Source organism: Acomys minous (assembly GCF_964271855.1).
Source record: "Acomys minous genome assembly, chromosome: 6".
In the NCBI taxonomy this organism is placed as follows: Eukaryota; Metazoa; Chordata; class Mammalia; order Rodentia; family Muridae; genus Acomys; species Acomys minous.
This window is the reverse complement of record NC_140487.1, coordinates 39111925-39139887: the sequence shown is the minus strand read 5'-3', so window position 1 is coordinate 39139887 and position 27963 is coordinate 39111925. Positions and strand designations below refer to the sequence as shown.

The window sequence follows — 27963 nt, the reverse complement described above, 5'->3', positions numbered from 1 at the left end:
CGCCACCTCCTCGCCCGCCGCAAACTTTCACAAAGCGGCAGGTCCGGCCTCATCAATCTGCATTAATAATAGTTGGTTGGGCCGCGGGGGGCGGGCGGGGTCCCGGGCCGGCCCGGCCGTTGGGAAGGCGCGGGGCGCGGGGCGCGGGAGCCGGGCGCGGCGGCGGGCGGAGGGAGCAAGTGAAGCGTAATTTGAGGAAGATGGATGAGTCCGGAGGGCGACACCCCCAGCCCGCCCGCCCGCCCCCTCCCTCCTTATGAGCGAGGGAGCGCGGCGCCGGAGCCACACTGCGCCGAGCCCGCGCCCCGCCGCCACCTCGGCCCGCGCGCCCGCAGCGAGCCCTGCGTGTCCGCGCGGGGCGCACGGCGGGGCCCGGGCAGCGCCATGCAGAGAGCGGCGGGCAGCGGCGCCCCCGGGGGCAGCGGCGGGGGCAGCGGCGGTCCGGGCGCCGCCTTCTCCATCGACTCGCTCATCGGGCCGCCGCCGCCGCGCTCGGGCCACCTGCTCTACACCGGCTACCCCATGTTCATGCCCTACCGGCCGCTCGTGCTGCCGCAGGCGCTGGCCCCTGCGCCGCTGCCCGCCGGCCTGCCGCCGCTGGCCCCGCTCGCCTCCTTCGCCGGCCGCCTGAGCAACACCTTCTGCGCGGGGCTGGGCCAGGCAGTGCCCTCGATGGTGGCGCTGACCACTGCGCTGCCCAGCTTCGCCGAGCCTCCCGACGCCTACTACGGTCCCCCGGAGCTCGCCGCCGCCGCCGCCGCCTCCACCTCCTCGCGCGGCAACCCCGAGCCGGCGGCCCGGCGCACGGAGGGATCGCTGGACGCCGACGAGCTGCTGCCCGCGCGAGAGAAAGTGGCTGAGCCCCCGCCGCCCCCGCCTCCGCACTTCTCAGAGACTTTCCCGAGTCTGCCGGGTAAGTGCTGGGACCGACATGGGTTCGACCATCAGGAAGTTCCAGACCCGGGACCGGTCCAGAACTCCCGCCAGCTGCAAGGAGCCCTGTGGTGCCAGACCGCACACGGTGTTCAGCCCTGAACACCTCCAGGTCCCAAAGCCCTGCTCTGGCCTCGGAGCGCCTGAAACCTCGCCCGCAGCATGCTTCTCTCAGCATTGTAGTCCACAAGCCTCGCCCTGTCTCTTTTTCAGAATCCCTTCGTTTTTCTCCTCTCAAGGGGTTTCTGAGGGCCCCTGTAGGACCCTAGGGTGACAGCATGTTGGGGCAACTGTCAGTTTAGTACGGGGCGGGGCGGGGCGTGGGGGCACATCCCGAGTCGACCCCTCAACACTCGAACGGTGGTGGGCACGGGCTTTGTGGATGCAAGGTGAAAGGAGGGTCTGGTGAGCCTGTGGCTTCACCTTAGCAGAGGTCACTCTCGAATTCTCCTTTAGACTAGATTTAAACATTGCCGAATCCGTTTGGGTGCTGGACCAGGGCTGGCCAGGACTTCTAGATGCTAAAGGCTGGCAGAGTTGGGTGTGGCATAAAAGAGTCGGAGTTGAGAATCCCGCTAAGATTCAGCTGACAGGTAATTCAAGAGCCCTGGGCTCTCCCTGGGAGGACGCCTTCTCCACAGAGACGGGGTGTAACAAGCGAACCCTGATCAGAGCCCATTGCCCTGAAGCTCTCTTGTCCTGACCGCGGTGTCCTGAAGCCGAAACGCTTTCTTTCACGCAGGCAAAGCCAGTTGTGTTGAGATCAAGGCTTATGCGATCTGGTGGGCTCTAATTAAGAAAAAAATTGCCTGTGCAAGGATAGGCTAGGATGGACCCACTTCTGCTCCGCAGTTAACGGCACATCGCTTAGCGGACAGAATGACCCAAAGGGTTTGGAGGCTGACCATAGATAGCAGAGGCAAGAAGAGGATCCAAGAGTCGTTGGCTAGGACAGACCATTCCTGATGACAAGTTTCTGCTGTGAAACTGCCAACAGGGCTGTTTGCACTTCCAGACGGGGGTGGAGGGGGCCTGTCAAGAACCCTTTCTTCGTTGTTGTTGGTTTTGTTTTTTTCTGAGCATTTTGGCTGTGGCTGCAGGGAATTAATCTGTTGTTAATTCCTTTTCCCAATTGGTTGGCCCAAGAGGATCGGAAGTCAGTGCGGCAGCTCCCCAGGAGGACCTGAGGCAGAAGAGAGTAGATATTGGAGATAGGAAACAGTGTCCTCTGGACAAGGGGACAGAGCAGAGCCCGGCAGAGTGTGCAGCAGGAGGCTTCTAAGAAGGAAGGGCTGGGGTCGTTCTGGACAGGAAGAGATGCTGTGGAGGCCACAGGGCCAGGAGGCAGAGCCAGGCGTATGTAAAAAGCCTAGAGTTGAAGGGAAGGTGGGGGGGGGCACCCACAGGTGGAACAGAGCAGAGGGGGTGTGCCCTCACCACAGGAGAACAAACACCTCACCCGCACACCGCCAGAACCACTCAGTTCTTCTCTCCACTTGTATGTATAATGGGGGGGGGGTCTTTTCTAAAATTATTAAACCAAGTACAAATCACAGAGAGGAAAAGGATAGAGGAGAAATTCCCAGAGGAAAGAAATAAGGCAAGAGCCTTTGCGATGGGGGGGGGGGGGGGAGTCTGGAGATTGCGAAGAAGGAATGGCTGTCTGTCTGTGGGGAGAGGAACTCTGGGCTGAATGAAAAGTGAGCAACTTCCCTGAAAAAGTGTGCAAGGGAAAGAGTTCTGTCATGCAAGGACCGGGAGCTGCCACACCACGCTGACAGCTTCAGCCCAGGAGTAGGATTCTGGTGGCGATGGGTGGCTGGTGACACAGAGGAAGTGAGGGAGAGCAGAGTTCCTGATCTAAGAAAGAGAAATGTTGTAATACACACACACACACACACACACACACACACACACACACACACACACACACAGTGTCCTTGGAGCACAAGGAAGGGGCTGTGTTGGCAATACGACGTGGAGGAGACCTCGCAGTGGAGGGTTTTGACAGCCTCCATGCGGAAGGTCATGCCCCGGCATGGGATGCTCTGTGGTACTATCACCCTGGGTGCTGCAGAGCAATAAGGAAGTCAGACTTCAGAGGAGACATCAGAGGGGCTCAGGGGTGGGGGGCCTGGCCTGTGACGGGAACCCATCTTCTCCCCCACTGCAGCTGTCCCAGCCCTTTGTCAACCAGTCACCTGCCTTCCTAGGTATGAGTTCCCTGACACGGCCGTAGAAAGAAAAAATGCAGTTACTGAAATGTTAGGCATAGAATCCATCCGGGGAACAACAGCACGTGGCCGCTGAGGATGATGGGGGAATGGAACCTTCCATTGGAGGCTTGTCTTGGAGGACATGGGATGGGGTTAGAGAGCTCTCTGCTGTGCGTGATGGAACAGGAACCTCCACGGGAGAGTAATGCAGTCCTTAGAACGATGTGTCCACTTTCCTGGTGGGGATGGGTGAGTGGCCCTGGGCGGAAGTTTTTGCTCATTCACACTTGTTGAATGTTTAATGTATAATTGCTAGCCCCTATTAGTGACCTTACAGAATAGCTGGGTGTGGTGGCACCTGTAACTAGGAGGTGGAGGCTGGCGGATGAGGAGTTCAAAGTCAAGCACAGCTACATATTATGTTGGAAGCCAGACTGGGTTGCTTAAAACCCTAGCTATAAAAAAAAGAAGGGGGGGAGGAAAAGAAAGGAGGGGAAAACTTATAGTGAAGATAGGCCAGTTTGGAGAATGAAAAAGATCTATTCTTTGGGAATTACATGAATTTTTTTTCCAATTAGTTAAGAATTAAGAAAGATGTCACTCCCAGCTGGGCGTGGTGGTGCACACCTGTAATCCGAGCACGCAGGGAGGCAGAGGCAGGAAGATCTCTGTGCGTCGAGGCCAGCCTGGTCTACAATGCTAGTCCGGGACATCCAGAGCTACACAGAGAAACCCCCTCCCTCCACCCCCAAAAGAAAAAGAAAAACAAGGATGTCACTCTCTATGAGAACTGAGGAAGAAAAAGCCCAGAACTTCATTATAATTTGAGTGTAGGAGATGAAAAGAAGGACTATGTAAAGAAATGATGGGTAGAAAAAGCATGGAAAAATGAAAGATTGAAAAGAGTTCTAGGCTTGAGGTGCGGGGAGCAGTGGGGTTAAGTGGGGACGGCCTTTTAATAGGAGTGATAAAGAGGAGACAATTATGAACAGGTAAGGCCATTAAGTATGGATGGATAGGCTGGGCTTGATAGAATGCTTGCCTGGTGTGGGTGAGGTATTGAGTTCTATCCACACAGGCACATGCTCACCCCAGCACACACACACACACACACACACACACACACACACACACACACACACACACACACACATGTGCCAGCAGAAGAACCCAAAGTGGTGACAGCTACTAGAAATATCAAGGGAGACATATATTAATATGCATATTGTAAAGGTGTTCAGTGGTTACATTAAAAAGATAACAGAAACTAGCGCACTGAACGATAATAACCTTATTTAATCAAATATGTCCACAATATCATCTCAGCATTAATCCAGATAAATACCTGAATGACACATTTTGTATCCTGTTCTCATAGTCTTTGAAATCCAGTGCGTGTTCTACACTCCCAGCTCAGCTCTCATGTTTCAGGTACCGGCGGTCACCATAACAGCACATCTGTAAGGACAGGCTCATGAAGGCGATACAGGATGAGCTGGGGTGGCAGACCCTCGGCACCAGGGGGACATGCAGAAGACTGCAGGGGGTTCCCAAGGACAGGACCAGGGTCAGCCCCAGCTGGGGAGGGTCAGAGCTGGCCCTGCGTGGCCAGTCACGGCAAGGCTGTGCAGCACCCGGCATGACTGGAAAGGATGCTTGTGTGCTGGGGAAGGAAAACCAAGTGTCCTCTGGGGGAAATGCAGACCAAGACTTCAAGCCGAGGGTATTTGGAGCATCCTCCTGAGAGGTTGGACGGCTTGAATGCAGAAGCTTGGCCCGTGAGTGGGGGTGGGCACACCATGTGTAGTCGTTAGATGGGTGATGAAAACACAGGGAGAGACGAATGTGAGACACGACATCCATGTTGGATGCTGAACAAATGAAAACATTTGTAGCTAGGGTGGTGCAAAGGATGGCAGACGTGAGGGACCCACCTGAGAGAGAGATGCCGGTGTAGTGAGCGGTGCCTTTTAAAAGCTGAGCAGGTAAGGATTTGTTAATTTCCGGACGGAGATTGCAGTAATAACGATAATCAAGGTGGCGTCCAGGGAACTTCAGAGGGGCGCGGTGTTCAAGAGCTGATTGCCCTGAGCTAAGCTCCTGATTGTAGCGAGGGGACGGTTTTAGGTGACCGCTAATTAATTTCTGAGCAAGTGCCCATTATGACTGTCAAGAGATGATGTTTACCTCTGAGAGGGAAACCAGAAATGACGTGCTAGAGTCAGAAACTTCTGCTGTTAAAAACAAGAGGGAATTTTTCGTTTTTAGGTGACAAAGACCTAGAACATATTTTCCTAGAACTTTTCAGAAAGTGCACAGAGAGAGTGGCCGTTCCACTGACTTTTTGTCTTGTTTTGTTTTGTTTTAAACAGTATATCCTTCAGTTGGCCAGGCTGCCCTCAGATTCACTGTGTAGCCCAGGCTGCTCTCAAACTGACAGCACTCCATCTGCCTTAGCTGGCCAAGTGTTAGGAGTAAAAGCGGGAGCCATATGCTCAGCTTGCTCCATTGACTTTTCACAATTTATTTTTATTTTATCTTTCTGAAATATCTTATTTTTAAATTATGTGCATATATGTGTACGGGAGCCAGAGGACTGTTGGGTCCCCCGAAGCTGCAGTTACAGGCAGTTGTGAGCCACCTGACATGGGTGCCAGGAGGAGCAACATGTGCTGCCAGGGGCTGAACCGTCTCTCCAGCCTTTTTATTTTTATTTTGAGACAAGGTCTTGTATATCCTAGGCTGGCTTCAGACTCAGTATGTGCAGGATGATCTTGAACTTCTGATGTTACAGTCCCAGCAAACCTCCACTGACTTGTTTTTGTTTTTGTTTTTGTTTTGGTTTTGGTTTTTGGTTTTTGGTTTTTGAGATAGGTTTCTCTGTAACCTTGGCTGTCCTGGACTCACTTTGTAGACCAGGCTGGCCTCAAACTCAGAGATCTGCCTGCCTCTGCCTCCTGAGTGCTGGGATTACAGGTGTGGGCCACCACGCCTGGCTCTTGTTTTGTTTTTTGAGACAGAGTTTCTCTGTGTAGCTCTGGCTATCCTGCAACTCCATCTGTAGACCATGCTGGCTTCAAACTCACAGAGATCCTCCTGCCTCTGCCTCCCTAGTACTGGGATTAAAGGTGTATGCCACCACACCTTTCTTTCTTTCTTTCTTTCTTTCTTTCTTTCTTTCTTTCCTTTTGTTCTTTTTTCTTTCTCTCTATGTAGTCCTGGCCTCAACTCACAGAGATCCTCCTGCCTCTGCCTCCTCAGTGCTGATATTAATGGTGTATATTGCCACACCCAGAACTCCACTGACTTTTTTTTTCTTTTTTCTTTTCAAGACAGGGTTTCTCTGTGTAACAGCTCTGGCTATCCTAGAACTTGCTTTGTAGACCAGGCTGGCCTCGAACTCACGGAGATCCGCCTGCCTCTGCCTCCCAAGTGCTGGGATTAAAGTCTTGTGTGCCTGGCTCCACTGACTTTTAAAAGAAGACAAATTTTGGGTGGGAGAGACAATGTCAGCTCTTGGTGTCACGCCTAAAGACCCGAGTTAAGTCCCTGAGACCTACGTGGGGACAAGAGAGGACCACCTCTCAAGAGTTGTCCTTCATAATACACACACACACACACACACACACACACACACACACACACACACAGAAAGTGATGTAACTGTGAAAACGTAAAAAGACCAATGCTGCATTCCTTTAATGGGAGACACAAGGGCTCAAGCTTAGCTTCGTCAATATTTCGCTGTGTTATTTTGATAAGACATTTGCTTCAATTAGAGAATATTTTACTGTATGTTTGGTATAGACTAGTACGTCAGACACTTTGGGAGAGTCACTGACACATAACTTCTTTAGGATTTACTTTCCTCAGCTAAATCAAAAATTATCACTAAGGTGTGTGTGTGTGTGTGTGTGTGTGTGTGTGTGTGTGTGTGTGTGTGTGTGTGTGTTTGACTGGGGTTTGTTAGTTTGTCTGTAGTTGTGGTGGTGTTTTTGTTTTTGTCATCTGGCTTTGTTTTTTGATTTGAGACAGAGATTCATTATGCTGGCCTGGAACTTGCTGGGTAGCCCAGACTGACCTTGAACTCAGCGTCATCCACCTGCCTCTGGACTACAGGCATGTACCATGCCAGACCAAAGAGGGGACCTTTCATGTCCCTTTAATTCCTAGACCAAGTGTTTAAACTCCAAGGACCTCCTGCCATGAATCCTCCAACAGGATGGGGAGTTACATCTTAGTAACTCCTAACTAACAATCAGTATGTCCTTTAATTTGTGATTGTGGAACCAAAAATCATGATTGTCTTAGCAATAAGGAAGTTTTTTGTCATGGATGTAAATATATTTCATGAAAGTTTACATTCTTGGAGAGATAATGCTTCTTGTTTTAATAAAGAATTATAATTACATGACAAACTCAAGTTTAAATATTTGATAACTATTTTAAAAGATTTTCACTTTTAATTAAAATTTTTAAATTTTATTTTATACATGTGAATGTTTTGCCTGTATGTATGTATGTATGTATGTATGTATACCATGTACATGCCTAGTGCCCACAAAAGTCAAAAGAGGGCATCTGATACACTGGAACTGTAGTTATAGATAGTTGTGAGCTACCATATGGGTGCTAGGAACTCGGTCTGGGTCTTTAAGAGCCAGTGCTCTTGCCAGGCACGGTGGCACATGCCTTTAATTTAATCCCGGCACTAAGGAGGCAGAGGCAAGTAGATCTCTGAGAGTTCAAGGCTAGCCTGGTTTACAAAGTGAGTTCCAGGACAGCTAGGGCTATTACACAAAAATCTGTCAAATAAACAAACAAATAAATAAAGCTCTCATCTGCCATCTGCCATACATTGCTTCTGCTTTATTATTATTATTATTATTATTATTATTATTATTATTATTATTATTATTATTTTGGTTTTTCGAGACAGGGTTTCTCTGTGTAGCCTTGGCTGTCCTGGACTCCCTTTGTAGACCAGGCTGGCCTCAAACTCACAGTGATCCACCTGCCTCTGCCTCCCAAGTGCTGGGATTAAAGGTGTGAGCCACCACGCCTGGCTCAGGATTTTATTTCATTACAGCCTGGTCAAGATAGTGAGTTCTAGACCAGCCAGAGCTACATAGTGAGACTCTGTCTCAAACAAAACCATCAAATTTACACAATAATAAAATAAATAAAACAAATTTATTTTTAACTACATGTATACATGTGTGGCTATGTGTAAGTATGTGCACATGAATACGTGTGTGGCTACTTGTTTGTATGTGCACATGAATACATGTGTGACTGTGAGTGTGTGCACATGAATACGTGTGTGACTATGTGTGTGTATGAATACAGCCTCAGAGGCCAGAAGAAGAGATTGTATGCTGTGGACCTGGAGTTATAACAGGCACTTGTGAGCTTTCAGACACGGCTGTGGAAACTGAACCTGCGTCCTCTTCAGGAGCAGTTTGCACTCTTAGCCCCTGATCGCTGTGTTTTCTATTATAAAACTGTGCTCTGCTGCATAACTGAAGCTGAGAAGAGACGGGCACAGAAGAACCCCTGAGGAGTGCCCCCTCACCCTTCTGGCAGCAGTGGAGACTTGCTGGGGGAGTGGAGCAGTGCTGCCATGCCTTGGCTTGTGTGTGGCCGAGAGGCTCCTGTAGCAATGCGTGCAGATGTGGAGGCATTTATGACAGAAGATGAGGAAGAGGATGCGTTTTCTTTCATTGGTTTTACACAGAGCCCTGGCTGACCTGGACTCTTTTTGTAGACTGGGCTGGCCTTGAACTCACAGACCTGCCTGCCTCTGCCTCCTGAGTGCTGGGGTTACAGGTGTGCACCACTATGGCTGGCCTTTTGTTTGCTTTTTGCTTTGGGGTTTTGAAGCAGGGTATCTCTATGGAGCCCTGGCTGTCCAGGGACTTGCTTTGTAGACCAGGCTGGGTTCAGATTCAGAGATCCATATGCTTCTGCCTGGAATTAAAGGTGTGCACCATCGTTCCCAGTTTAGGAAGAAAATTATTTCTCTCAAAGTAGTGGGTAGGAAGACTGTACTGGGAACTGTGGGAGAAAGGCAGTAAGAACAGGGGGAGGAACCAGTCAGGCGTGGTAGGAGAGACTCAAGGCCTTTCTTGTTCTTGAACAAGTTTGACACCAGCCTGGGCTACATGAGACCCTCTCTCAAGACAGACAGACAGACAGACAGAGACACAGACAGAGAGGGGGGAAAGAAAAAGAGAAAAAAAGGAGAAGAGAAGAAAAAGAAGAGGAGGAGAGGGAGGAGGAGAAGAAAAAGAAGAAGAAATAACAATAATGACTGAGCATGGTTGTACACACCTCTAATGCCAGCTCTCCAGAGGCAGAGGCAGGTGGGTGTCTGTGAGTTTGAGGCCAGCCTGGTGTACATGCAAAGTCCCAGGCCAGCCAGGACTCTACAGTGACCTGTTGATGCTCTTATTTTAAACTCTATTTTACTTGAGGGGGGTATTGAAGCCTCTACCTCCCTTCTACCTGCACCTTAACCCTGTGTATGAGAAAGAATGTTAGTGGGGAGAGGGGGTGCAGACCCCTTTACTTCCTCTGGCTGTTTAGGGCCGATTGGGTTCTTTTGGGGCAATACCAATCTCCGTCAACAGCAAATGCAGAGGACAGTCTCCTCTGAGCCTCTGTGCTGAAACATTTCTCTCCGGCTACCACACCTTCGTCTCTGGTTTCTCCAACCTGCTAACACATCACACACCACACTTCCTCTCTCTGGGCTCTCGTATTTATCTCCCTCAGAGCCTTACAGGCAAGGGCTCTCCCTTGGAGGTAGTAGTTGGGTCTTTTCCATGAGCTGACTTGACATTAGGAAATAGAAATCAGGTGTCCAAAGAGAGAGATTTTAAGTGGGCAGGTTGAGAGAAAAGTTGAGGTGGAGCCCAGAACAGTGCTTAGAGCAGTGGTTCTCAACCTGTGGGTCTCTATCCCTTTTGCAGGGCGGGGCAAATGACCTTTTCACAGGGTTCCACCTAAGACCATCGGAAACACAGACATTTGCATTATGGTTCACAACTAGCAAAGTTCCAGTAATGAAGTAGCAACAGAAAGAATTTTATTTTATGGTTGGGGCTCACCCCATCATGAGGAACTGTACTAAAGACTGGGAAGGTTGAGAACCGGTGACTTAGGGGGCGTGGGGCGGAGCCTGGGCGCTGGGGGGGCAGAGGCAGCTGTGTGTGAGCGGGTGTTAGAGAGGTGGAGCTCTGCTGCAGCCTGTGTGCATAGGCACAGAGAAGCCCAGGCTTTATCAAACGGAACGTGTAGGGGCAGTTACCAGCTGGGAGGGACTTGGAGTCCTCAGGAGAAACAGCCCTAAGCTGGTCAAAGCCACGAGGTAGGGTCTTCACTGGCTATGGAGGAGAGAAGACAAGTGGGGCTTGCGTAACACGGGGCATCCGTGTATGAGTTAGATCAGGGCCGTGGGAGCCGTGGGACCGAGGGCTGTGAACAGAGAGCGCCATGCAAAGGACGAGACAAACACAGAAGCAGTTCTGACCTGGGTGGCAGCAGCAGATTGCTGAGCTGAGAAGTGCGGAAAAGAGCGGTTTGAATAAGGGTCGGGGCAAAGCTAGAGCTTTCGTGGGGAGCAGTTGGGAGAGATGGTGAAAAGCCCTGAGAACGGAATCCCAGGAATTATGCACATAGGTGCAGAACACTGAGATGTGGGCCACATCACTGTTCTCCCTCATCAGTAAAATTAGGGCTTTGAATTAAGTTATCTTTAAGGTCATTTCCAGCTGTGCATTTTTTTTTTTTTTAGGTTTTTTTGTTTTGTTTTGTTTTTTGTTTTTGTCGGGTAGAGGGAGGTGTTGTTTGTCTGTTTGTTTGGTTTTTGGTTTTTCCAGATAGGGTTTCTCTGTGTAGCCCTGGTTGTCCTGGACTCACTTGTAGAGCAGGCTAGTGTCGAATTCACAGATCTGCTTGCCTCTGCCTCCCAGAGTACTGGGATTACAGGCATGCACCACCATGCTCTGCTCCAATTGTTTGTTTGCTTGTTTGTTTCTTTTTCTCTTTCTTTCTTTCTTTCCTTTTCCTGAGAAAGGGTTTCTCTATGTGGCCTTGGCTGTTCCAGACTCGCTCTGTAGACCAGGCTGACCTCCAACTCACAGAGATCCACTTGCCTCTGCCTCTGAAGTGCTGGGATTAAAGGTATGTGCCACCACACCTGGCACTCAATTTTGTGTTTTAATGTTCTTGCATTGGTTGTTTGTTTTCTTGTCTGTCTGTTTATTTAAAGATGAAGTGGGTCTTACAGAGCTCACTATCCTCCTGTGTCCCTCTCAATTAGCTGGGGTTAGAGGTGGGGACCCCCAAGCCTGGTTTACAATTCTGCTTGATCCTTAAGGATACCTTTATTGATGAGCTGTTCTTTTATTAAAAGGGGTGGAGGTGGAGAGATGGCTCAGCCACTAAGGTCACTGGCTGCTCTTGCAGAGGACCTGGATTCAGTTCCCAGCAAACAACTGGCTGTGACTCCAGTTCCAGGGGACTAATGCTTCTTCTGATACCCGTGGGCTCGTGTGTGTGTGTGTGTGTGTGTGTGTGTGTGTGTGTGTGTGTGTGTGTGTGTTAAAGGCAACCTGAACAAAAAGTCTGAGAGAATTCTGTGCTTCCCAGTGTGGGAGTGGCCATGCAGAAGGCAGGGGTGATGTCAGGCGTGGGTCTAAGGCTGGAAAGACGTTACCATCAGAGCCTGGGCAGGCCACGCTGTGCATAGCTGTCAGAGCAAAGCCGTTGAAAAGCGGAGGTGGATTTTGTGTGTACTGGGTGTGGATGGAGGGTGGCAGCAAGGGCAGGAGGAGCTGGCTGGGCTGTGGAGGCTGTGGCGGCCTTTCTGTGGTTGCCCTTCAGTTCAAAGGGAAGAGCAGCACAATGGCGCCTGGACAGCTTGTGCCTGGGACTGATAGACACAGACCCAGTGTTGCTGCTCCTCCGAGGGAGCCGGCCAAGGCTTTGGAAAGCCCCAGTGGCCTTTACCAGGGAAATGAGGGCCATGCGCTTATCTCAGAGTCGCCAAGTAAACAGGAAGACCCTTACACTGCATCCTGGACTTCAGGAAGGATGCTGCAGGGCTAGAGAGGTAGCTCAGCCAGCAGACTGCTCGCCTGGCAAGTGTGAAGCCCCGAACCAGATCCCCAGAGCAGGTGTGCTGGTGCGTGCCTTGAATCTGAGCACTAGGGAGGTAGAGGCAGGAGGATTGTAAATTCGAGGGCTTGAGGCCAGCCTAAGGCTATGTGAGAGCCTGAAACCAAGACGGGGTGGGGTAGGGGGTGAGGGCAGTTACGTGGAGAGAAGGTTCAGCAATTATGAGCATTGGGTTCAATTCCCATCACCCACATGATGGCTTACAAGCTTTGGTAACTCCAATACCCGAGGACCCAGCACTGTCTTCTGCCCTCCATGGTACCAGGCACTGCACACACAGACACCCACACACATAAAATAAATAAATAAATAAATACTCGTCACTGCCTTAGCTCTCAGCTGGTAGCTTGTTGTGGGAGATTTCTTTCCTGGGGGAGGCATAGAAGAGGTGACAGTGCTGATGAAGACAGATAGTTCTGGGGTGATGGACTTAGTAAATGGGCAGACTGGAATGGTATGTTGACTCACTACAGGTTCCAATTTGTCTTTGTCCCCCTCTTTTTGGGGGGCAGGCAGTGACGTCATAGGCCAGGCTGGCCCTGAGCCATTTGTCCTGCTGACTCAGGCTCCCAAGTACTGGGATTACAAATGTAAAAAAAAAACAAAAAAAATTTTTTTTTTCTTTTCCTTTTTTTTTTTTTTTTTTTTTTTTTTTGGTTTTTCGAGACAGGGTTTCTCTATGTAGCCTTGGCCATCCTGGACTCACTTTGTAGACCAGGCTGGCCTCGAACTCACAGCGATCCGCTTGCCTCTGCCTCCCGAGTGCTGGGATTAAAGGCATGCGCCACCACGCCCGGCGCTTCTTTTCCTTTTTGAGACACCACTATGCCCGCCTATGTGTCTGGCTCTTTCTGTTCTCTTTATACTTCCTTGTCTCCTATTTAGGCCGGAAGTTCTCTCCTGTGCCTGCTCCCTTCCTCTCCAGCCTTCCGCTTCGTCAGAATTCCTACGCTCTTAGATTTGTATTTTAGTTTGCCGCTAGGAACAACGCTGCTGATTGGACGATACTAATTCTTACCCGATGGAGTACAGAGAGGGTCAGAGTCCAAATGGATTCCAAACTAGGTGGTGCTCTGAGGGACAGCTCCAGGGCATGGGGGGGAGGGGTGGGGGGGGGTTGGATGGAGTATTGTAGTGTTGTGGATGTGGGGTGAAGGGTCTCATGCGTTTGCAGTCTGGCGGTTGTTGCTGCTTCTCATGACAACGTTTGCTCTCGCCCCCAGATAAGTTTTAACTATGTAACAGCTCTGGCCTCCAACTCACAGAGATCCTCCTGCCTCTGCCTCCTAAATGCCGGGATTACAGGCGTGCGCCATCACACCCAGTTTCATTTATTATTTTATTATATATGTGTGTGCACTTGAGTGTGTGTATGTGGCCCACATGTCATCAGATCCCCTGGAGCCACTGGAGCTGGCTGCTGGGAACCTAACCGAGGACCTCCAGAAGAGCAGCCCGTCCTCTTAACCACTGGGCTGTTCGTTCTCCTAACAAATGGGCATTTGTTGATTCATGGTACTGCAAAGTCCTGACTACATCTGAAACCACAGATGGAGCTAGGTCTTCCCTCCTGGCTCTCAGTCTGGCCCCGATTCATGCCTTTTCTCCATAAAACACCATCTTCCATCTAAAGAGAGGTGGAACAGGCTCGGACCAGCAGCTCTCAACTGTCACAGTTTAAAATTTCTGTGTGTGGGAGCTGGAGAGATGGCTCAGAGGTTAGGAGCACTGACTGCTCTTCCAAAGGTTCTGAGTTCAATTCCCAGCAACCACATGTTGGCTCACAACCATCTATAATGTGATCTGATGCCCTCTTCTGGCATGAAGGCACACATGCAGGCAAATGCTGTATAAATAAATAAATAAATAAATAAATAAATAAATAAATAAATCTTTTTTAAAATTTCTGTGTGTACAAGTTGGGATGATGCCGCTTGTTCTCACGTGTGGCATTTGGTTAGTGGTGCCGTCCTGCCACAGGCTAACCTGAACTCAGAAGCACAGAGAAATGTGATTAATGGACTACCAGGTTCTGGGCAGTCCAGGAGAGACAAGGCCCTAAAGAAAGGGTGTTAGCGCTGAGCGAAAGGAGAAAAAAGTCACAGCATCCACTTGGCTAGAAACAAGGCAGGAAGCAACCTCTAACCTTGTGCCTTTGCAGGATGGGGAAACCAGTGGGAAGGAGCCCAGGTTCCTCTAGGGCTAAGAAGAGCTCAGGGAGGCTCAGAGAGACAGAGCTGCAAGGAGGAAGGCAGAGTTGGAGAGCTTCTGCCTCTCAGCAAAGCTGTGGATTTTTTGTTCCAATTCCAACCTAAAGAAGCTCTGCAGGGGCTGAGGAGGAATGAGAGGATGCTGCAGAGCTGGGTGTGGTGGCGCACACCTTAGATCCCAGTACTCGGGAGGCAGAGGTAGACAGATCACTGTGAGTTTGAGGCCAGCCTGGTCTACAGAGTGAGTCTAGGACAGCCACAACTACACAGAGAAATCCTGTCTCAAAAAACCAAAGGAGGAAAAAAGAGAGAGAGAAAGCATAGAATGCTGATGCTAAAATAAAACTGTTTTCATAGCCGGCCTTTATTTTTTTTTACATTTTATAATGTGTGTGTGTGTGTGTGTGTGTGTGTGTGTGTGTGTGTGTGTGTGTGTGTAGCCTGAGTGTGATTCCAAAAGAGGCCAAAAGAGGGCGTCAGATCCCCAGAAAGTAGAGTTACACAGGGTTGTGAGCTACCCAATATGGGTGCTGAGAACCAACCAAAAACCTCTGGAAGAGCAAAGGATTTTGTTGTTGTTGTTTATTTGTTTGGTTGTTTTTTTTTTATGAGACAGGGTTTCTCTGTGTAGCCTTGGCTGTCCTGGACTCACTTTGTAGACCAGGCTGGCCTCCAACTCACAGCGATCCACCTGCCTCTGCCTCCCAAGTGCTGGGCTTAAAGGCGTGCACCACCACCGTCTAGCAAGAACCAAGTTTTTAACTGTTACTCCAACCTGCAAGCTCCCCTCCTGAGACGTCTGTATTCCTAACTGGCTCTCAGTTCAGTGTAGCTAAACACGTGGTGTTTTGCAGTGCTGGCTATCAAACTCGGGGCTTGCTGTACACTAGTCAAGCTTTCCTAAGGAAGCTGCAGCCGCAGTCCTTCCCTCCCTGCCCCCCCCCATTCCCCCTCCCCACTCCCCCCCCATTCCCCCCACCCCCCTGTTTTGGATGTGAGCCTAGGCGGTAAGGGTTGAACCATTAAAGGATCCAGCCCAACCCCTCCCCCCCTTTTTGAGACAGAGTCTTACCCTGTAGCCCAGTTGGCCCTTAAACTTGCCGTCCCCCTGCCTCAGCTTTCTGGATGCAAGGATTACAGATGTGTACCACCATACCATTTTTTTTTCTCTTAAAAAAAAAAAACTTACTTTATAAATTGTCTGTGTGTGTGTGTGTGTGTGTGTGTGTGTGTGTGTGTGTGTAGGGAGGTGTGTGTACTATGTGTGTGGGTATGTATGAGTATGTGGGTATGTGCATATGTTCCTGTGTGTGAGAGTGTTTATGTGTAAGTGTCTGCCTGTGGATCTGTGCGCGTGAATGAAGTGCCCACAGGCGATCCCCCTGGACCCGGGCCTACAGACTACTGTGAGCCACCTGCAGTGGCTACTGGGAACAGAACTCAGGGCCTCTACAAGAGCAGAGTGTGCTCTTAGCCACTGAGCAACCTCTCCAGACTCAGAAAATACATTTCCAAAGAAAAGGAACACTAACGGGTAAGATTCTATCACACAAGCTAGCAAGGGCAAGAAAGATCTGGTGGGAATTTTGGGACTAATGGGAGAACTCACCTGCTAAAGACAATGAGATGCTTGTCGTCGACAGGCCCTCTCCTGTGGCAATTTCAGGAATCTTCTGTGAACACATTAGGTGTAATTTAGTGATGAAATTAGACTCTGTGTATGTGAATGAAATGAGGCCTATACTTGGATTTGATAAGAAGGTTATTTAGGGCTGGAGAGATGGCTCAGCGGTCAAGAGCACTGGCTGCTTTTCTAGAGGGCCTGGCTTCAATTCCTACACCCACGTGGTGACTCAACTGTCTGTAACTCCATATTCCCAGGGAGTTCTCTCTCCTGGCCTCCTTGGGCCCCAGGCACACACTTGTTAGAAAGACAGTTGCAGACAAAAAAATTTACACAAAATAAACAATGAAATTTTAAAAGACTTTCTACTGGGGGTGGGGGGGGGGGAGTACACCAGGAAAGAGCTGTTCCTTCAAGTATGGGGGGTAGAATTTGCTGGAAAGTCTGGGATGAGTGCCAGGGGCTTCTGGAGACTGAGGTGCTGGACCACGTCCCCTAGCTGTGGGACTTAGGAAAATCACGCCATATCTCTCCGCAATTCCATTCCCTTCACCCAAAGGTAAGATGAGTGCTCTGCTGCCTGTGCTGACAGGGTGGAGTGGCTGGACTTCAGCTGGTGGCTTAAGGAGAAGGGAGCAGCCGTGGAGACATGCGCTGAACTGCTCAAGGCTACAGTGGTGATGTCAGAGTGCCCTGCAAGGTTGCCGGGTCTGAAATAGCAGTGTCCTAGTTTGCTTTGTGTTGTCACAGTAAAACATTCTGAGCAAAAGCCATTCAGGGAGGAAAGGGTTTTTATGGCCTATATGTCCCAGTCACCGTCTTGCCATCAAGGGAGGAGGGGCCAGGACAGGAACTCAAGGCAGGAACCAAAGCAAAGACCATGAAGAGGTGCTGCTTCCTGGCTTGTTCCTCAGGGCTCATTTGGCCTGCTTTCTCATAGCATCCAAGATTGCCTGGCCAAGGGTGAAACTACCTGCAGTGGTCTGGGCCCTCTCACTCAATCATTAATAATAATAATAATAATAATAATAATAATAATAATAATAATAATAATAATTCCTCAAAGACATAATTTGATGGTGGAGATCCCTCCATTGTCACTCCCTCCTCCCAGATGAGTCTAGCTTGTGTCAAGACAGAAAACTAACTGGGGCACATGGGGACATGGAACTACCCCCAGCTTGTCAGAAAGCTGGGAGAGGCAGGGTGTCAGTGATCTAGTGAAGGTCCTCCTGTCTGTGTGACCAAGGAAAGAGAGCCATGGATGCTCCTTATGGCATACGAAGTTACAGAGAGACAGTGGCGTGCTGACCTTGTGCAAGCCAAAGGAATGAGCAAAGAGCTGGCCTGCAAAGAAGGGCGTCAGTACTGGTGCTTGGCAGGCTGGGCACCTGTGGACTGGAAAGTGCAGGTCTCTGTGGGGAAATGAGCTGGGATTTCTCCTACCTGGAAAGAATCAGTGGCTGAGGACTGCTGCAAGGGAGGGTCTTTGTCCTGGGAACTAGGTAGGAAAGTGTTGGTGCTGGTGCTGTTGTTTTCCAAGAAGACAGAAGTCGGCTATGGGGCTCTTCCAATCATGTAGCCAGCTGCTTTCCCCCTAAGCTGTCTGACCCATGAAGGGTGTTAGCTGGGGCAGCGAGGACCAACTCAGTCTGGGAGTGTCCGGTGTGTGTGTGTGTGTGTGTGTGTGTGTGTGTGTGTTGTGTGTGTGTGAAATGAGTCTGAACTGGTTCCCTCAGTGGCATTTCATTATCCTTGGTGACTCCAGGGCACAGTTCCCCTCCTTAGCAGGCCAGTCTGGTGCTGCTGCCCCAGGCTGGCCTCAAACTCACCACATCCAGCCTTGAGCGCCCTGGTGCCCAGATTTCAGGCATGCACCGCTCTGTACCCACTGGTTCCACTCTACTGGGGAAATACCAGCTCCCCTCCAGCCTGACCGAACCCTTTTTTCCCCCTTTTATTTTTGGGATTATAATATAATTACACCACATCTCCCTTTCCTTCCCTCCCTCCAAACCCTCTCACGTAACCCTCCTTGTTCTCTTTCAAGTTTATGGCCTTTTTTCATTGAGCTATTAGATGTATAGACGTATATGCATATGCATTACTAAATACAGCCTGCTTGGCCTGTATGATGCTACTCATACATGTGTTTTCACATACATGACCACTTGTTACTGGGTAGCCAGTTGGAGTGCTCGTCCCTGGAGAAGACCACCTCTCTGACTCTCAGCATTCCTGATTTGCCAATAGTTCTTTATTCAATGCATGGGGAAGGTCTACTGAGGCCTCAGCAGACTGGCCTCGCACCCCACCCCCACCCCACCAGCCTCATGGGGCTGCTCAGTCTCTGGAGCTGCTGCCTGTCCCCTGGGAAGCAGCCACTGTATACATGTCGGTGCCCTGTGCAGCCTGGGGACGGTCTCTGGACGCAGTGGTGGTTGCAGCTGTCTTGGTTCAGGCTTTGTGATTTCTGGTTCCCAGGACAATAACTCCATGAGGTGGGGCAGTCTCATGAGCTGTGCCTGTTTCCAACTAACCAGCCTTCTGCACTGTCACCCACTCCGGCCAACGACAGTGACTTCTTCCCTACAGGCTCTGAACTCACAGTAAGCACAGAGCATGCTCTGTCGCCAGCCCTAATGTTCTTCACACGAGGTCAGGATCTCTCTGCCTTCTTGGCCACCTCCCTAGTACAGTCATGTTATTTCCACTTTAAAACACTTGTCATTTCGTTGAAGATTTCCTCCATAGAACCATCATTTTCCGTTATAAAACGTTCAATGGAAAGCGGCCATGGTGGCGCACGCCTTTAATCCCAGCAGTGGGGAGGCAGAGGCAGGTGAATCTCTCTGAGTTTGAGTCCAGCCTGGTCTACAGAGAAAGTACCAGGACAGCCAGGGCTACTTAGAGAGCCACTGTCTCAAAAAGCAAAAACAACAACCAAACAATCAAAATACATAATTTAAAAGATGTTCACTGGCATCTTGTTTTGTCAACTAACTCCATTTTCAACTGGAAACCTACTTCTGTAGATCTGACATCTATCTAGTCCAATTCCTCTAAATAAAACTTTGCAAATGGGAAATTTATCAGAAAGGCTTGACAGCTAGGCACAGTAAAGCCAACCCATGCAATCCCTCAGGAGCAGGAGCTGCTACAAGCTCACGGCCAGCCTGGTCATAGTGAGTCCCAAGCACAGAGCTTCTTTGAAAGACTTGGTCTCAGACAAGCAAAAAGGCTTATTGCATCTGCCAATTTTCAATCAACAACGAAAATGTGTGATTTTTCTTCCGTTTTTCTTCGTCCTTGTTTGTTTGTTTGTTTGTTTGTTTTTTGAGACAGGGTTTCTGTGTAATAAGTTCTCTGTGTAATAGCCCTGGCTGTCTTGGACTAGCTTTGTAGACCAGGTTGGCCTTGAACTCACAGTGATCCACTTGGCTCTGCCTCCCAAGTGCTGGGATTAAAGGCGTGCACCACGAAGCCTGGCTTCTCTTCATTTTAAAACCAGGGTCTTATTTTACAGTCCTGGCTGAGGGTCTAATTGTGTATACCAGACTAGCCCTGAATTCATAAAGATCTGCCTGTTTCTGTTTCCCAAAGGTGTGTGCCACCACACAAAGTTGCATTTTTCTTCCTTCCTCACCCCCTGCCCGTTTTGTGTAGCCTGTCCTGGACTCCCTTTGTAGACCAGGCTGACCTCGAACTCACAGCGATCTGCCTGCCTCTGCCTCCTGAATGCTGAGATTAAAGGCATGTGCCGCTGTGCCCAGCTTCCTTCTTTTTTTTTTTTTCTTCTTTTTTTTAATTATTCACTTTATTTTTATGTGTGAGTGCTTTGCCCACCTGTATGTACGTGTACCAAGTACATCCTCGGTGCCCAAGCAGGTTAGAAGAGGGCATCTGATCCCCTAGAACTGGGGTTACAGATGGTGGTGATGAGCCATTTTTCCAGCCCTTGCATTTCTTTCTTAACTAAGGTGGAAATGGTAGCTTCTTTTCTGTGGGTAGCTGAGCAGCCCGTTCACTCCTGGTGACTGACTCCATGCAGGTTCTCAGTGTGTTCCCTTCTGGTGGAGCGATGAGCGAGTGAGAGCAGGACAGGGCTGCTGAATGCCCTCCACCCCATTTTCCCCGTCTCTGTGTGACACAGCCTCTCACTCCGTCTGACCCAACATTTAATTTTTCTGCCACTTCTCGACCCCACTTCTCTCTGGCTTTGGCCTCCGTTCTGCCTGCGCTTCCCTTCCTCCCTTTTTTCCTTATTGTCCCAAAAGCTGTCCTCCGAGGCCAGTGGCTGCGTGTTCCTCTCAGCTGCCCCACCCCCACCTCAGTCGAGAGGTAGCTTATCGGAGTCTTCAGTGTCACGATCATAAAGGCGCAGACAGAGACTCTTGCCCCTGCCACTCAGTGTCCCACCGGGACCAAGAAACAGAGAGGGGCCGTGAACCCTCGCTCCCTGTGTGGCTTTAATAGCGGCACCGAGGGTGGCCTGCTGGTGTGGGCTGGAGTTTCTGGGGTCTGTCTGAAGACAGGGGGATGGATGAGGTGCTCTCAGGAGGGTCTGCCAGGCCGAGGAGCTGGGAGCTTCCTCTCAATCATCATCAATTTAGATTTATTGGATGCCCCCCCGGGGGCTTGGCACTCTACTAAATGGTTTCATCCTTCAAGCCCTGAAATCCAGTTTCTGCCTTTTTAACACTGTTTAAGACATTGCATTCTTGGGCTAAGTGTTTGTTAACATATTATTAATTACTACAGAGTATGCTTTAAAATTGGAGACCATAGGACTTAGTAATGGTGGTGGAATCTCTTCACATCTTTTAGCACCATATGACCAGGAGTCCTCTGTGTGTGGGAGAAGGCTTGAAGCATACTAGACGGAGGGCAGGGTGCTAAGAGTAAGGAGGGTGCTGGAAATGGGTGGAGTTGGAGGGAGTGTCTTGGGGGCGGGGGAGATATGCACGCACTAGTAATAGTTGTTTTTAATTTGTTAAGTAGTAACTACTCTAGAGGTAATTTTTAAAAAATATGGAACGCTTTATGAATTTGCGTATCATCCTTGCACAGGGGCCAAGCTAATCTTATCTGTATCACTCCAATTTTAGTATATGTGCTGCCAAAGTGAGCACTGTATAGGTAATTTTTAAGAGAGCAAAGTGAGCAAGAGACATACACATACACACACAGAGAGAGAGAGAGAGAGAGAGAGAGAGAGAGAGAGAGAGAGAGAGCACCAGGAATGGTGGCACTGGCCTTTAATCCCAGCACTTAGGGAGGCAGAAGCAGGTGGATCACTTCGAGTTCAAGGCCAGCCTGGTCTACGAAGTGAGTCCAGGGCAGCCAAGGCTACACAAAGAAACCCTTTCCTGAAACACACACACACACACACACACACACACACACACACACACACACACACACCAATGCTACAACTGTGAATTAAATATGACAGAGATCCATATTTTCATGAAGCTTATGTTCTAATAGGAAGAGACATAGGGTTTTTTGTTGTTTTGTTTTGTTTTTTAAATAAAGTGAATGAAGTTGATGTCACGTTACAGCAGCAATGAGTCCAAGAAGCGTCTTAGTTCTAAGAGGATGACACGGAATAAGAGCTGGGCCAGCCTGAAGGAGCCAGGAAAGGAGTCAGTGTTTGGTCTGGAAGGAGTAGGGTATCCCTGACAGAGCGAGGGTACAGAAGACAGGAAAGCCACTAGGAGAAGCCAGGCTGGTGAGCAGGTGATGAGAAAGGGCCCAGCTCTGGAAGATCTGAAAAGCAGATTTGTGAGGGGTTTGGATGGGGCCATGAGAGGGAGAAATAGAAAGCGGTGTCCTGGTGGAGTTTGAAGATGAGGAGACTGGGAAGGAGGGTAAAGGTGAAAGAAAGGCAGGGAAAGGTTGAGGTTTCCATTTGGGACTTGAGAAACCTGAGTCTGTGGAAATGAAAAAAAAAAAAAAGATCCCTTAGCAAGAGAAAGAAGTGCAGCCATGTCTTGAATCTTTAACAAAAGATGTATTTGTTTCCATTCTATTATTTTATGCATATATGTATGTTTGCCTGCGTGTATGTCTGTGCACCAAGTGACTGCAGTGTCCATGAAGACCAGAAGAGGGCATCAGATCCCTTGGAACTATAGTTAAAAATGGTTGTAAGGTACTCATTGCTAGGTCCTGGAGTAGAATACGGTCCCTCTGCAAGAGCAGCCACTGAGCCATCTTTCTAGCCCCCCAGGCCCTAAAAATCTTGCAGAAAACAAAATGTTTGTGGGTAGGGTTGAGGTAAGGAAGAAAGCATGGGTGATGTGTGAGTGTGGTGAGGCATATCATCTGTGACTGGAAGGTCCCTTTGGGCTGGCACTTGCTCTAGACAGTCTGAGGCACCTGAGTGGAGAGCTGCTTGTGGGAGGTAATGGGCAGTTTGGAACTCGGTTGGGCTGACACAAGCTGGGGCAGGGGCAACGTGAAGACGCTAAAGTGGTAATAGTGGAGCCGGGGACTGTCAGAGGCAAAAGTCTCCATGGAGCCTGAGGAGAAGCAACGGGTGTGGACTCGCCGGGAGGGAGCAGCTTGCTGACCACAGGCCCAGGTGACCACTGTCACCTGCCTGCCTTTGGGGTGATGTGACTCTGTGCACTTTATTTATTTATTTATTTATTTATTTATTTACTTACTTACTTAGTTATTGAGACAGGGTCTCTCTGTGTAGCCTTAGCTGTCCTGGACTCGCTTTGTAGGCCAGGCTGGCCTCGAACTCACAGCGATCCTCCCACCTCTGCCTCCCGACCCTTCTCTTTTATATACCATTCACTGGCCCCGGGATCCGGTTTGCTTTGGGCTGTAGTGTCAGCTATGAACACGCCTCGTGAGTGTGAGTGTGGGGTGAGTGATGTGGAGATGGACGTTGCGTTACTATTCTCACCCAGTATTGTGTTCACCTAAGATCCAGCCTCCTTCTGTTCTTCCTACTGGGCGGTGGTGGGCTGTCTTTTGGATTTCTGTTGTTTCTTTGGGTGGGAAGCAAAGAATTTTGTAAAACTCAAACACTGGAAAAAAAATTTTAAGGAAATTACTTTGTGTGTGTGTGTGTGTGTGTGCGCACAGGTGTGTGTGTGTGATGTGTCATGTGAGTGGTGTGTTCGTGTGTGCAATGTATGCAGGTGTGCTAGATTGAATGGGTACGTGTCAGGGGTAGAGGTTGATGTTAGGATTTATTCCTCAAATCAGTTTTTCATTTTATTGCTGTTTTAATTACACTTGAGCATGCAAGTGCGCGTGTGCGCAAGTGCATGTGTCCCTGAGTGCATGTGCGAACATGTGAAAGTGTTTGTGTGGCGGTGAGGACAAGTTTTTGAAAGCTGGGTTCTTCTCCTCTCACCATAGGGGTCTCTGGGACTGAACCCAGGTCGTCAGGCTTGGCATCACTCACTATGCAATCTCCCTAGCCCTCCACTTTATTTTTGAGACAGGGTCTCCCATCGACACTAGAGCTTATTATTTCGGCTAGACTGGTTAACCAGTGAGCCCCCAGGACCTGCCTGTCTCTGTCCTACAGCTGGGGTCACAGCCACATGCCTCCACACCTGACCACATTTAACTCTTTGTGTTGGTGCTGGGAATCTATGCTGAGTCCCTCATCCTCCTACAGCATTGACCTGCTGAGCCACCTCCCTAGCCTTGAAAGCACTCGAAACGCCTTGCTTGCAGTCGTGACCAAGACATCAGTGGATGCGATAAAAGCCAGTGACTGATTTAAATTTAGAACCGAGGATAGATTAAAATGTGAATATCCTGGGCTAGCGGGCACCCACTAGGAGTCAAGGTGTCTCCCCACCTTCCCTTCTCTATTTCCCCTTGTTGTCCGCCTGCCTCTTCCTTCTGCAGTTCCCACATTGCTTCCAGCCTCCCCTGCTGACACCAAGCTCCCTTTATGGATCCTCAGGAAGCCTCCATGGGTGCTGTGCAGGCAGCCCTGGCCAGGAGGGGTCTGTGCAGGACAGAGAGGGTGTGGCATGCTGAGATTAAGGATGAGTTCTAGAGCCAGGTGCGGTGGCGCACGCCTTTAATCCCAGCACTTGGGAGGCAGAGGCAGGCGGATCGCTGTGAGTTCGAGGCCAGCCTGGTCTACCCAGTGAGTCCAGGACAGTCAAGGCTACATAGAGAAATCCTGTCTCGAAAAACAAAAACACAAAACCAAACGAACAAAAAGGATGAGTTCTAAGAAAGGGACCAGGGGACTGAGTGACATGGAGAAGGGGTGGCCACAGCTAAGGAGGTGGCTGTGCTGGGGCTTCTCCGCCAGGGCGGTCTGGTTAAGAACAGGAACCAGGTAGACAAGACTCGGTACTTAGATCTAGTACATGTGTGTGTCTAAGAGGACAAGAGTCGGGGTACCTCTTGCTCTTGGGGAGGTAGAGGATTCCTGGGAGGACACAAAGGCTACTCCTCCCAGCCAGCTCCCACATTGCTTCACCCCGGGGACTGCAGGTCTGGCTCTGGAGGGAAGGTGTAAGTGCACTGGACCTTGAATGGGTACCAACACATTTGGAGGGGGCTGGGAGGTGGTAGGGAGCATGCAATGGGGCAATGGGAAAGTTAAGGAGTCACCACATTGCCTGCCCGCTTTTCCATAGTGTAGTCTGCTGGTTAAAACCTGTCTTCCCATTCTTTGTCTCTCCTAACCCTTTCCCCTCTCCCCCTGGATGCCCGTCCTCTCTCCTTCTGACCCATCTCTTCCTCTCCGAATGTTTTGTTATTGCCAATTGCTCGTTCCTGGCCGTGTTTCCATGTGCCTCTTCCAAACTACCTTCTCCTTGCCCTCTCCTTCCCCGCCTACTGGTTTCTCCACACACCCCCCCACTCGCTCCACCCCCACAACAGAGGGGAAGGTGTACAGCTCAGATGAGGAGAAGCTGGAGGCCCCAGCAGGAGACCCAGCAGGCAGCGAGCAAGAGGAAGAGGGCTCAGGCGGTGACAGCGAGGACAGCTTCCTGGACAGTTCTGCAGGGGGCCCAGGGACTCTTCTGGGACCTAAACCGAAGCTAAAGGGAAGCCTGGGGACTGGCGCTGAGGAGGGGGCACCAGTGGCCACGGGGGTCAGCACGCCTGGCGGGAAAAGCCGGAGGCGGCGCACAGCCTTCACCAGTGAGCAGCTTTTGGAGCTGGAGAAGGAGTTTCACTGCAAGAAATACCTGAGCCTGACGGAGCGCTCGCAGATCGCCCACGCCCTCAAGCTCAGCGAGGTGCAGGTGAAGATCTGGTTCCAGAACCGCAGGGCCAAGTGGAAGCGCATCAAGGCTGGCAATGTGAGCAGCCGTTCTGGGGAGCCCGTGAGAAACCCCAAGATTGTAGTGCCCATACCTGTGCATGTCAATAGGTTTGCTGTGCGCAGCCAGCACCAACAGATGGAGCAGGGAGCCCGGCCCTGACCAGGCTCCTGGGGGGACTGGAAGGCAAAGGATCTGCACCAAGACTCACTGGGTGCTGCAGACGAGACAGGGGCCGGGTAGACCCTGCTCTGGGAGAGGCCAGCTGGATTGGAGACATGATTACTTGGCCTGGAACTGCTCTGGAGACCTCAGAACTAGGGGTCTTAGGGATGCAGCTCTCGTATTCTCATCCTGGAGAACTTCTGGACAGGAAGTGAACCCTTGGGGTGGGAATATGAAATGCCCAGGGCTCAGAGGGTCCCATAGCTAAGACCTGAGGGGGCGACTTCTGACAGAGGGAGAAAGTCCTGGGTGGTCCCAGCCTGGGCCACGGTTTCCTTATTTATTTTGTGTAAAGCTTGTATATATGGAACTATTTTGTCTTTGTCTGTCTATACCCTGTTGGGAGACTGGGAAACTTGTTTCCTTGAGCCTCACCCAGTTTGTCCCATCCTATTGCTTTTTTTGTCCACTCTTTGATGTGCAACGACGTGAAATGGAATTGTCATGGTCTTCCATTCCTAAGCATCCGTCCACAACACACCCCACCCCCACCCTGCACCTCCTGTTTGCTCCCACTGGGCTACTGTGTCTGAAGGGAGACCCTAGTTCAGCTTGGAGAACACCAAGTCGTCTACATCAGAGACACTGACCTGCGCACCGGGGCACATAGCCTTATCACCTCTGTCCTTGGCTGTTTCACATCCAGGGCCTGGAGCGGAGACCCCATTGCTTGTCTGTCCCTACAACTTCAGCAGTGTTTTCTCCTGTCCTACGACGTTATGAAGGGTTAGGCTCCCACCAGCCTCTTCCACCATATATAAAAAAGATAAGTTGACGGACACCACTGCCAAACAGATAGCCAAGGGTGAGTCCAGGATGGTTCTGAAAGGCTATGAGGCAAAGATGAGGGGTGGACCAAGTGAATCCAGGAGCAGGGCTCTAGCTCTCTGCGGGTTGTTCCAGAGCCCCACTGAGGCTGCTGCTGTGGTAACCAGCTTTTTGGAGAAAAGCATGAACTGTATGGATTAGGGAGAGAAGGAAACAGAATAAGCAAGCTATGGATAAAGCAGTTACACACAGTGGAGGGGAGGAAGCACAACCCACACATATCCCTGCCTGCCCCACAGGCCACTCTGGCCACGTGTGAGCCTGAGCAGCCAACTAGTCCATGTCACATTCAGTTGTGTGTTGATGGCTCCCATGTGACCTCGATGGTCCGTCTGTTCTCGGCAGCTCAGTTTTCCAAGCACCTCTCTAGTGAGGACGCAGTTCGAGTAGGCAGTCTCTCCGGTCCCTGATGTGGCTGGGATTATTCAACCTTGAGTATGCAGTCCATACCCCGCCCCCCAATTCCCAGCCAGATGTACCTCAAAGTCAACTCTCTGACGCCATATGCCTGAGCTACATGGGAGAAGCCACGGTGGCAGCTAAGCTCTTCCAGAGTTGTCATACAGGTTCTGAGAGAAGGACAAGGCCTGGGGGAGTGGCTGGCACCTTGGCCAGTGCTAACCAGCATGGAGCCAGCCCAGGCAGCTTGTCTTGAGGGAATCTGGAGGTAGTCTGTCCTGTACCCACTCACGTCCCGTCCACATTCTGCCCTTTGTGAGGCTCTTAATAGACTTGAAAAGGGGGATGTGGATGAAAAAATAAAATAAAATCTGGTTTCCTCTCAATATCGTTACTTGGTTATTAAGCAGCAGGTGGGTGAGTGCCCAGGCAGAGCACCAGCCTAGCACACGAACACCTGTCCAAGGGGCTTTGATAAACATGGGCCATTCAGCAAGGTGATTCCAGGAATAGGGTCCAGCACCCAAACTTAGTATCCATCCTAAGCTAGGAGAGGTGTTTCCCTGGGTTTCTGCTCAAGAATAAGGAGGGGCAGCACGAAGAGTGGGGCACCGGGGCTCTGCTCAGAGCTGAGCTCTGCAGGCTAAGTCTAGAGAGCTACAGGAGGTGGAGGTAGCTCTCAGCCACCAGCGCCCTGCCCCTCCCAGCCCCGTCATCACTCTGGGAAAGCCTCCAAGAGCTCCTGGATGCTCCCTCAACACTGGCCGCAGGGGGCTTGGGGTCTCTCTAGAAGGGATAATGGCCAGCGCAGGGTGTGGTCACCACATAGCACACTGCTGACAGCAGACCACTGGGCAGCGCTGAGAAGTAGGCAGTGAGAAGAGAAGGCTGCACACAGCAGGAAGCAGAGCTGGCCTCCTCTGTCAGATGCAGGACTGCCCTGCCATGTCTCACTCTTGCCACGGAAGACTGAAAGCACTGATAGGTCACTGAGGAGGAGTGGGGGGTGGGGGTGGGAAGCAAATCTTAAAACTGACTCAGAAGCAGAAAGTGGAGGTGAGGGGGGACAGTCTGTGAAG

The 27963-nt window shown here is 50.4% G+C and overlaps 1 protein-coding gene across 1 annotated transcript; it reads left to right on the top strand.

Moving 5' to 3' along the window:
• Positions 1 to 301: 301 nt before the first annotated feature.
• Positions 302 to 27260, top strand: GBX1 (gastrulation brain homeobox 1). Its single transcript, XM_084787786.1, has 2 exons — positions 302 to 913; positions 25047 to 27260. The coding sequence occupies exons 1-2, from the start codon at positions 385 to 387 to the stop codon at positions 25592 to 25594; spliced, it is 1077 nt and encodes a 358-aa protein (XP_084643912.1). The 5' UTR covers positions 302 to 384; the 3' UTR covers positions 25595 to 27260.
• Positions 27261 to 27963: the final 703 nt, after the last annotated feature.